At 42.1% G+C, this 11205-nt stretch overlaps 2 protein-coding genes across 2 annotated transcripts; one reads left to right on the top strand and one right to left on the bottom strand.

Annotated features, from left to right (window-relative positions):
• The first annotated feature begins 1014 nt into the window (after positions 1-1014).
• Positions 1015-3273, top strand: LOC137886700 (pro-resilin-like). The gene is made up of 5 exons (XM_068729268.1): positions 1015-1098; positions 1192-1250; positions 1469-1999; positions 2165-3136; positions 3221-3273. The coding sequence occupies exons 1-4, from the start codon at positions 1076-1078 to the stop codon at positions 3130-3132; spliced, it is 1581 nt and encodes a 526-aa protein (XP_068585369.1). The 5' UTR covers positions 1015-1075; the 3' UTR covers positions 3133-3136; positions 3221-3273.
• A 2445-nt stretch (positions 3274-5718) lies between these two features.
• On the bottom strand, positions 5719-8831 carry hcar1-3 (hydroxycarboxylic acid receptor 1-3). Its single transcript, XM_068729267.1, has 3 exons — positions 8698-8831; positions 7658-8206; positions 5719-6746 (listed from the first exon to the last, which is right to left on the bottom strand). Exons 2-3 carry the CDS (start codon positions 8036-8038, stop codon positions 6054-6056), a joined length of 1074 nt encoding a protein of 357 aa, XP_068585368.1. The 5' UTR covers positions 8039-8206; positions 8698-8831; the 3' UTR covers positions 5719-6053.
• Between the last annotated feature and the right edge of the window lie 2374 nt (positions 8832-11205).

Here is an 11205-nt window from a genome sequence, read left to right as displayed (position 1 = left end):
CAATCACAACGCAAAATGAGTACACTAGCACACGATGCTACAATGCTACATTACAGTCATTTAGCATTAGTCATTTGCTCAAGGACACATTGACATGAGACTAGTGGAGCAGGAGTCGGAGATCGAACCGCTGACCCTCTGATTGAAAGGCAGCCCTGCTCTCCGCTTAGCCACGGTCACCCCGTTACTCCAGTGTGAGCTTCTCTGTACTGGCTCTCTGCTAATCCAGAATATAATTTAAGATCCTTCTCTTCACCTACAAAGCCCTAACTGGTTGATCTCATAGTAATCTATTACCCCACCAGAATGAAGGATTACTTGAGGTTCTGAGAGTCTCCAAACGTACTTCTCATGTAACTCTTTAATAGAAAGTGAATAAACATATTTGAGGAACTTCTTCTTTTAAAGTAAACTCTCTTCTGGAGTCTGAGGAGACGTTTAAAGTCCTCTTGAGAGCCTCCTCTTCAGACCTGACTGACTGTCTTTAAAATGAGCTCCACCTGCACCAGCAGCAACATTAAAGCATCGACAGTTAACATCTGATCATGAATCATGTATTCCTCTGTGAGGCACTGAGGGGATCAATTGGCAGAAAAGGAATAAAGTGTCAATAAGTATGTTTTTATTTAGTGAATAATCACCTGAAAATAAAGCAAACACTGGCTCTGAAGAGGGAACGTGTAAAGAGACGTAGTCCTCTTGAGAGCCTCCTCTTCAGACCTGACTGACTGACTTTAGATGATCTTCATCTGTGTTTGATGTTTGTCTCTGATGTTGCCTCTTTATTTCTACACATCTTGCTCTTGTCGGGTCTATAAATGTGTCCTACGTCTCTTTTTACTCCACTACGTTCATCTGACTGCTTCAAGGTACTTTGCAGACCAGAAGACGTGACGCCTCTCTTCTGGAAACAGGCTGCAGGGACTCAGGTGTTCTCAATGACTCTGATTAGCGCAGAGAGCGTGTGGAGCGTCAGTATAAAAGAGCAGAGGAGCCTCATTGAGCTCACAGCACAGAGCTTCAGTCCACAAACCTCCACGAGCTGCCGAGGACCAGCCGTCGCGTCGAGTCAAACATGGTGTCTGGACCGTCTCTAAGGTGAGCTGAAGGGGTTAATGCGACAAAGACCACGATCCTTCTGGTTCAAGTCAACTGTTCAGAGGCGTCACTGGTTTGTTCTGTCTCTCTCAGGGCTTCTTGGATCTGTCTGCTGCTGTTCAGCGGTGGAGTTTGTTTTCCTTCTAAAAAAGGTGAGGTTCATTTGTTAACTTTGTAGAACAGACTCTCTTCAGATATAAAATGACTGATCTTCAGGTTTAAAGTAGAATAATGAGAAAATTTGTCCTTTTGGTTGAAAAGGTTTTCAGGTTGTCAAAATATAAAGTTAAACTTAATTATCCCACATAATCAGACCTTGGACCATGTGTTTGATGCAGAAGTTTCTTCACAACTCATTCTGTCCCTCCAGACTCCAAACATCTCTACAGTGTTACTAGGGGCTCAAGTAATGGATCTGATACCAGTCTTCCTCTAGTCAGCCTGCAGTATGAACCATCTGCTGATCATCAAAAGCCTGAGCCGGCCCCCCAACATGCCAGCTCTCCCACTGGAAACCAGTTCCCATCTGGTACAGGAACTCTCATTGTGGCGGCAGACTGGTCACCGAGTTACAAGCTAAACCAGTTCATTGTTAGTCCCGATTCCAACACTCCTTCCCAGGTTGCAGGGGACGTCCTCCATACCGATCCAGCTAGCGGCACTGGGAAGAAGACTCTCATCTCCTCTGAGGTACCTCAATCTGATGCTGCCACCAGTGGAGACTCCAATGTGAGCTCAGGTGGCGCAGCAGCATTCAGCCCAGTCCTGGTTCCTCCTGGCTTCATGTTCGCTGCTGCTGGGAACAAGCCTCCAGCCTTGGACTTTGGTGATGGACCCGTTCCTTACATCGGTGCTCCTGAAGCCTTCAACTATGGTCCTGGATCTGATCCTTTTAGAGGTGGTAAGTCTCCAGTCCTTCTTTACACCCCATTGAGACTATTTTATTCCACAAGCCTTTGCTGTTCTGTATATTTACTCGTCTGAACGGATCATTAAGCAAAGATTAGTTGAGAAACTTGAATGTCTTAACAGTCCTGGACCTGTGTTTTCCCATTTTTGTTTTCAGCTAACAAAGGTGTTGCTGATGGACTTGATGCTGCTCTTGCAAACAAAGACTTTGGTGACAGACCTGCTTCTTTCCCTGACCGTCCTTTGGTCACTCAGCCTACAGAGGGAGGTGACTCCTCGCTCGACGACCCAGCGGACGAAGCTGGTCTCTATGCTGCTCCTGCAACCTCCAGTCTTGGTGATGGTTCTGGTTCCCCCCCTGGTCGGTCTTTGGGAACTCGGCCTAAACCACGACCTGAATCTTCGTTCTACAACCCGACGGGTGGCACTTATGCTGCTCCTGCAAGATTCGGCCGTGGTGGTTCTGGTTCCCCCCCTGGTTGGCCTTTGGAAACTCGACCCGGGTACTCGTTCTACAACCCGACAGGTGGCTCTAATGCTGCTCCTGCAAGATTTGGCCTTGGTGGTGGTTCTGGTTCCCCCCCTGGTCGACCTTTGGAAACTCGACCCGGGTACTCGTTCTACAACCCGACAGGTGGCTCTAATGCTGCTCCTGCAACCTCAAGTCTTGGTAGTGGTTCTGGTTCCCCCCCTGGTCGGCCTTCGGAAACTCGACCCGGGTACTCGTTTTACAACCCAACAGATGGCTCTAATGCTGCTCCTGCAACCTCGAGCCTTGGTAGTGGTTCTGGTTCCCCCCCTGGTCGGCCTTTAGCATCTCAACCAGAGTCATCGTTCTACAACCCAACGAGTGGCTCTTTTGCTGCTTCTGCAACCTCCAGCCTTGGTAGTGGTTCTGGTTCTCCCCCTGGTCGCCCTTTGGCGGCTCAGCCTGCAGAGGGAGTTGACGCCTCGTTCTACGACCCGACCTATTGGCTGCCGGCTCCTCCACCTCACTCGTCCAGACTCACCCAGTCCAGAAATGGCTACCAGCGAGCATCAGTCTTCTCTAACCACATGAGGTACTCCCCATTCTACCCTAGACCTCAACCACCACCAAAACAGACTCCAGGAGGAAAGGTCTAATGAGGTAAAAACAAGCAACTGAAGTTGAAGCTGTTCAATGACGGTTCATGACTAACCTTTTAACCTTTGAACTTTCCCTGTTTTTCAGGTGGACTTTGTTACGGGGAGTAAAGTATTAATAAAAGAATCTGACAACAAGAACCATATAGTTTTTTTTTATTTTTTTTTTTTTTATTTACCACAGTTCTTGTGAGTTGCGCCAGAGTTTAAAATGCATCAATGGAAGTCTTTGGATTGAACTCAAGACCACATATGGAGGTCTTAATGGGGCCCTTACTTACTTCAATGCTGATTTGACTGAAGTCGGGTACTTGATGGAACGGCTTTGGTTAAATGGTCACATGGCAGAATGTGGTTCTAGTGAGCAATTGAGTTAGAATCTCTCCCACACTTTAAATTCTGTATCGTTGCCCTTCACCCAGAATTTGTGGCAAATCCCAGAAACTGTTTTTAATAACCAGTCAAACTCTTTGCAACTGGACCTTCTGGTCCAGCGGAAGGTCCAGATCACACTGCAGTCAACCTTTAAAACATTTGCAAATGTATGGACGCGATGGTGAAACTTGCCTCCTACTTAAACACCAATACTTCTCCTTGATGGGCAGAGAAGTTTGAAAATAAAACCGTAAAATTAAATTGTTAAATGTACTATTGGTTAGACTAATTACAAAGTGTTATGAATATATTTCATGGGCAATTTTCTGCCAACTGCTTGCATCTCAGTTTTACAATTTTCTTGCAAGGAATTCACTTAAAATGGTCTCTAAAGCAGAAGGTTTTGCTGACTCAGACTACCTGGGTGTCTGTAGAGGTATCTGAGGAGTGCTTGTTTTAAAGCCCCAGAAGAGACTCTCTGGCAGACATGCGACTCATCAAAATGCATTTATCGCCTCTGTTTCTGCAATGAAACAAAGATTCTCTTAATTTATTGTGATAAATGCATCAAAGTAAACGTGACCTAAATTCTGGCTAAAACATGGACTCGTGTCTAAGATGCTAAAGTTAGCATGCTAACCATCTCAAGCACAACAGTGTCTGACAAAGTTTAAACTTTGAAGCTCAGTCAGCACTTTATGGTTGAATGTTTTTCTCTTCAACTACCTTTTCAAATGTAACATCGTGACTTAAGGATAGTTTATTTCTACAAGATAAATGCTGAATCTCAAGTTTTAAGCCTTAAATGGCACCATTTAGTTCTATCAGTTTGTGGATGCTCCATTTTATTCTGTCTGGGTCTATGTATATGTGTGTTTATGTATATGTGTATATATCTTCCAGATTTCCGTCACAAAGACTTGGAGTTCTGCTGCTCTCGTCTTTAAAACATTCACACGGTAGCGGCGCTGCTGATTACTCGAGTGGACTTGTACTCCCGGCGGCCGGTGAAGGGCCTCTTCAGAGCGGCTCGTGGGTTCATTACGCCTCCGACCGTCTGGAGCGCGAGCGTCTCTTCACGGTGACCGCCCGTTGTCCTGCTCTTTAGGAGACGGAGACGGTTGGCCTTCTGGAGGACAAGCTGAGCTCACGGGGGTCCGAGGTCTTGTCTCAGACCGCCTGTCAGAAGACACCACGATGTCTCTGTACATGAAGACTTCAGGTTCACATTAAAAGATATTATTCTGAAATAAATAGCTTTATTATTTCCATGTTTCTTGTCGTTTCCAGACTCACTATAAGAAGTGAACGTAGTTGTCGCATCTTTGATTTTTGCAGAAAAATAGGAGCGAGAATGAAAAGAGGAAATGAGCTGAGAGACGAAGAGAACATGGAGTCTGTTTTAATCAACTGATCACACACCATTTCACTCATCACTGGTGTGTCCACTTTCTGTCTCTTCAATCAGCAGCTCATCGTGTGTGTGTGTGTGTGTGTGTGTGTGTGTGTGTGTGTGTGTGTGTGTGTGTGTGTGTGTGTGTGTGTGTGTGTGTGTGTGTGTGTGTGTGTGTGTGTGTGTGTGTGTGTGTGTGTGTGTGTGTGTGTGTGTGTGTGTGTGTGTGTGTGTGTGTGTGTGTGTGTGTGTGTGTGTGTGTCCCCTTTATGTTGAGTTGACCTCAGCTCTGAGCTGCAGAAGGTACTCAGCCACCTCCACACACATAGAGACTGTGAGGACGTGTGTGTGGATCAGAAACAGAGCTGGACCTGAACGCATCACAGACAGTCTGATGCTGCTTTTCTCTGTGTTCATATAAGAGGTCTGTCATTGTTAATTATCAATTTATTTAATTTAAATATTTACTTTAATTTCTTTTGTCTTATTTGGTATTGTTTAATTAGTTTTGTTTTTTGTTCAATGTTTTTGTCTAACTGCTCGTGTTGTATAACTGGTTCATCTCAGTTTATTGTTAATAAATATTTCCATAAACTGGTCAAACATCTTAGACAACCAGGTGTAGTTGATGTGTCCACTAGATGGAGCACTTCATCCATCAGCATGTGCCGACAAACAGAAACAGGTTTTCTTTGTTTTTGGTTTTATTGATCCTAAAATACTGAAACTCTTCTGGACTCACAGAACTCTGAAGAACTCTCTCGTCTAAAGAGATCAACATGAACATATCAGTCAGTCAGGGGACATTCTAGGGGCCAATAGAGTTAAAATGCACATCTGTAATTTGTTCAAATACACATGTTTGAGTTACAAATGATCATAATTAGAAATGGACACAGATCACACAAAACACAAATCAATGGAGGCAGATTCATTGATGAAGACAAAAGAAACACTTTATTAATGTCATTTTATGTGGAGATAATAATGTTTTCTGTTTACTAAAAGAACAAGAGGAAGATGTTGGGTCGTTAATAAGTTGAATCATACTAAACCAAACTAAAAATAAATCTGGACGTTTAAATACAGTTAAAACAAGTGATGAATATCAAAGTCAATGGAGGGAAAGCTGGTCACATGGCTCCACTTCCTGTCACATGGCTCCACTTCCTGTCTCGGCCCTCGTGGACTTCAGCTCCTGCTGGTCGGTGGTTTGAGTCCCCGACGACACCACGTTCTCGCCGTCGCCAGTGTTCGACTTCCCGCAGCGCAGCGCCCGGGGCAGCGCGCCGCAGAGCGCCCTCCTGAACATGGAGCTGGAGAAGACGTAGACCACGGGGTCCAGCGCCGAGTTCAGGAAGTTGAGCCCCAGGGACGCGATGGTGAGCTGGGTGAAAGTGTAGAAGGAGGCGCAGTCCCACGGCCGGTACGAGCGGATCACCCACACCCCGACGGTCGCCACCGTAGTGGGCAGGAAGCACACGGTGAACACCACCACGATGGCGACGCACACCCGCATGGCCTTCCGCACCTTCTCCGGTTTCCCCATCTGCCGGCGCCTCAGGAAGCCGGAGATGCGGACGGAGCAGAACAGCAGCATGGCTGTCGGGAAGATGAACTCCAGCACCGTCAGGACACGGTGTGTGCCGACCAGGACCACGATGGCCCGCGACGCCTCTTTGTAGGAGGTGAAGAAGAAGCACTGGGTCCCGTCGCCGTCACCCTTGATGTGGCTGTAGGCCAGCATGGGGAGCCGAGGAGCGGCGACCAGCAGCCAGACGAATGCCGACACCAGCGCGGCCTGACGCTGGGTCAGCCGGTTGAAGCGGTGGTGAGGGTGGACCACCTGGAGCCAGAGGACAGGAAGTCTATCACGTCACTTTAAACTTATTGCTGATACGTCAAAAGAAAACGTAAATCATGATGTCATGTTAGAACGTTATCTTCAGGAGAAACTTCACAGCTTCTCTCTGGTTCTAGCTGGCTTCTCTTCATGGCTCCCTGTTGGTTTAGAATAGATTTTAACATTTTACTGATCACTTTTAAAGCTCGTCTGGATCTGGCCCCAACATATAAAGAGGAAATGTTGACCCCCTATGATCCTGTTTAGATCCTGGGGTGGGGGGGGGGGTTCCAAAGTCGAGGCTCAAACTAAAGGTGACCACGTTTTTGCCTTCAGGACCCCTCGGCTTCAAAACCACCTGCCTGAGGAGATAAAGATTTTAAATAACTTCTTAAAACATATTGTTCCAGACTGGCTTTTATGTGATGTCATCGCTTTACTGCTTTATTGTCTTTTATTTTCTTTGTAACGTATTTATATCTATTTTCATTGTATTTTATTGTTTTTATTCTATTTCATTGTATTTTATTTTATTGTATTGTATTTATGTTTTAATTTAATGTAATCTAATTTTATTTTATTTATTTTATTTATTTTAAATGAATTTCATAAATTGTATTGTATGGTATCTATTGGTTTTATTGTCTTATCTATTGTTCGGTTTTATTCATTTTAATCTTCGTGGTTCTTGCTTCGTTGGGCCTCACTGATGAGCTTTCTGTTCAGTTATTACTTTGTCGGTCACAGCACTTTGTAAACTCTGTTTTAAAGGTGCTACATGAATAAAGTTATTATTATTGTTGTTGTAACAATACATGTTTGGCATCATGTTGTAATATGGACGGTCTGCTGACGTGTCAGATCTTTAAATCAAGTCTAGATCTGGCGTGACATCCTCACAGGCGGTTCCTCACCTTGAAGTAGCGGTAGATGGCGACCACCGTCATGAGCGCGATGCTGGCCGAGCGGTTGGAGAACATCAAGAAGAGGTTGATCCGGCACAGGCCGTCTCCGAACACCCAGTGGCCCCGGAGCAAGGCGTCGATCCTCAACGGCAGACTCACCAGAGCCAGGAAGTCCGCGATGACCAGGTTGAAGAGGAACAGGTTGTTGGGGTTCCAGGTCTTCAGCTTGAAGCAGAAGATCCACAGAGCCACCACGTTTCCCAGCAGCCCCAGCACCACATCCACGATGAGCACCGGGGGCAGAATCAGGCCCTCCAGCTGGATCCCGACGGGGGGGCAGCCGGGCGGGGGGGTGGTCAGGTTCAACATGGAGGACGTGGTGTTGAACATTTTATACTCTGTATTTATTCTAACTGATGAGTCAGGATACACATTAAAATGATGTTTAGCTTCTATTACAAACAGCTGTGTGAGGAAAACAACTGCATGACCTCAACCAGGAAAGTTTCTTCTTCTCCTCTTCCTCTTTTCAACTTCCTCTTTTCTGTAGAATGAAATCTGTGTTAAAAAATATCAGAGAACACAGAGAGTCATTCTGTGTTCAGTTTGACATCATAATGCATTTTGTTCAAAACGTGTGGAGCGAAACATCCACAAAATAAAACAGATGCGTCTTAATAAAAGTGGTTTATAATAATAAAGTATCAGATATGCAGATTAAAAATACTGTTGTAAAAAAAAGTAATTTACTAAATAAAAAAAATACTGACAATTCTAAACGTCGTAAAATAAACTTGAAAGTATCATACAGCAAATAAACTTACAAATTAAATATATTTGTAATAGAAACAAATTAGGAAAACATTAAATAAAATACTTTTAACTACATCAACCTTTTAAAATACAAAAAAAACCCATCAAGTTTTAAAATATGTAAACTGTATCTCGCACATTAAAGAGCTGCCTATTAAAGAAAAAAGTAACAAACACATATACTGTACATATATATACATTAATAAAAGTGACTTATTCTAATATCCAGAACTCACCCCTCAGCCTTCATAAAGAGTTGATAAACTGCTGTCGGTGTATTTATGTCTCTGAAGGAGGATGTTCCTGTGTGGTCGTCTTCATCACGACGTCGTCATCATGTTACCACACAAGTAGTACAAGTACACAGCAGTATAAGTACACACAGTGAGGTGACGTGTGACATCAGGAACGTTTTCTCTGAACATTTCACAATAATGTTCTGAATATAAAACACCAGAGTTCAAACAGAAAATCAACAAATCCATAAATGATCAATTCTGTTAACTTAGTCACTTTGTGTTTAATAATGAAGCAACTTCAGTTATTTATTATAATATATAAAACGTATGAAAATATAAAATATGTATATATTGAATATTATTAATTTATATATACAGTATATATATATATATATATATATATATATATATATATACAAATGGAACTTTATTGATGTTCGAATCACAACTTGAAAATCAATATTTAAACGAGAGAAATTTTTGTTTATGGTTTTTTATTCTGTATATCTTATATTTGGAGGCAGCAATATGGATTTTTATTTGATTGATTGTTAATTTAATTTGTTATGTAGTTTAAAACAATATATTTTTGGCAGTAATAGTGTTTCCAATGAGCCCAAAGTGCAAATAAATGGGTATTTGAGAATGTGGGAGGAACCCTGAGGACCTGAAGGGGTGAGGAAGAGGAAGAGGAAGAGGAAGCTACTGTTGTTTAACCGGCGCTTCTTCTTGAGTAACAAGCTTCATTAAATGTCCTCAGTTACTCTTCTGTCTGACTTAAACCATCATGTAGACATGAAGGATAATGATTTTAATATTTAATATGATTAATCCAGACTTCTAGACACTCAGGTACCAAATAACACGTGATACACAAAATAAAGTGTTTCTGGGTCCATGGCGGGTCACACTTCCTGTCTCCGATGCGTCCAACGCTCATCGACATCACAGAGTTTCCTCTCTGGGTACAAACGTACAAACGTACAAATGAACAAATGAACAAATCGAGGAAGTTTTGAAATCACAGGATTACTGTTGTTACCGTAATATGTGACGCATCAGCATCTTACAGAGTACGTCCATTAGAGGAGATTCAGATTATTACTATATGTAATTTAACAACTGTCGTCAATGTAAAGGATGTTTTGTAATAAAGTATCCATCTCCTCAGCTGTCACCATGTGGATGCAATAGATATAGTCTGAATTCTGCATTTCTTTTGAAATGAAAAAATGAAAAAAATCTATTATATATATATATATAGTATATATATATACATATACACACATATATATATATATATATATATATATATATATATATATATATATATATATATATATATACACACAGGAGGGAATATATTTGATATGTTTATGATAATTCAGTTAACCAGTGCTAACATCGCTAATTATGCAAATAGAGCTAAAAAGAATTAACAGAGCTAACAGCACTAACAACAGCTAACAGTGCTAACAACAGCTAACATCACTAACAACAGCTAACAACAGCTAACAACATTAACAACAGTTAACAGTGTTAACAACAGCTAACAGAGCTAACAACAGCTAACAGCGCTAACAACAGCTAACAGAGCTAACAACAGCTAACAGTGCTAACAACAGCTAACAACAGCTAACAGCGCTAACAACAGCTAACAGAGCTAACAGTGCTAACAACAGCTAACAGTGCTAACAACAGCTAACAACAGTGTTGAAACACAAGGCCCTTTAGAACCAAATGATTGTGAATTAAAGAAAGTTCAACCGTAAGAAGATTTAGAGCTTTAAAACAACAACAACATTGAGTAACTTAAGGAACACTGGAACATCATACTTTACCTCAAACCCTGGAGGAATCGGGTTGGCTGGTATTGTCCCGGTTTGTCCCGACAATCTGTAAAACACTAAAATCTCCTGGTTTTCAACATTCTTGGTGTAAATGCAGAAATAAAAGGCTAAACACACACACACACACAGGAGGAGATCCTGATGGTGTGACTCGTGGAATCATGTAAAAGGTCAGATGACATAGTATAATAAGTAAAACTATGTGTACTTTTACTTATTTGTACACAGTATTTGTACTTGTAACAGAGTATTGCTGATCGGTGGTACTACTACTTTTAAAAAGTTGCTCTAATGCTCTTATAAAATGTAAAACTGCTGTTCATCTTATTTTCTTTCAGTTTAATCTTCTAACCAAACAAATATTCTTTCATTTAAAAACGTTTAAACCTCTTAAAGTTTGTTTACGTCTCAAGGGTTTGTAACTGAACTGAAAATGAACCCGTGAGGATGTAAAACAAAACAAAAAAAGGTGACAAATGAAATATTTTTTGCGAATAGAACAAACCATAAATATTATAACGCTACACTGTCACAATATTTGATGAAACAAATATAAATTGAAGCGATGGCGGTGATTGAAGTCAGACGTGCTGGAGTAGAACATCATCAATCCACCAGTAGAACAAGTGTAGTTTGAAGTCATTTTGTTGACAAA

The sequence above is a fragment of the Cebidichthys violaceus genome, unplaced genomic scaffold, assembly GCF_023349555.1.
Source record: "Cebidichthys violaceus isolate CVI_PGR_0920_01 unplaced genomic scaffold, fCebVio1.0.p SCAF_45, whole genome shotgun sequence".
Classification (NCBI taxonomy): Eukaryota; Metazoa; Chordata; class Actinopteri; order Perciformes; family Stichaeidae; genus Cebidichthys; species Cebidichthys violaceus.
The sequence above is the reverse complement of the archived record's forward strand: the minus strand, read 5'-3'. Positions and strand labels throughout refer to the sequence as shown.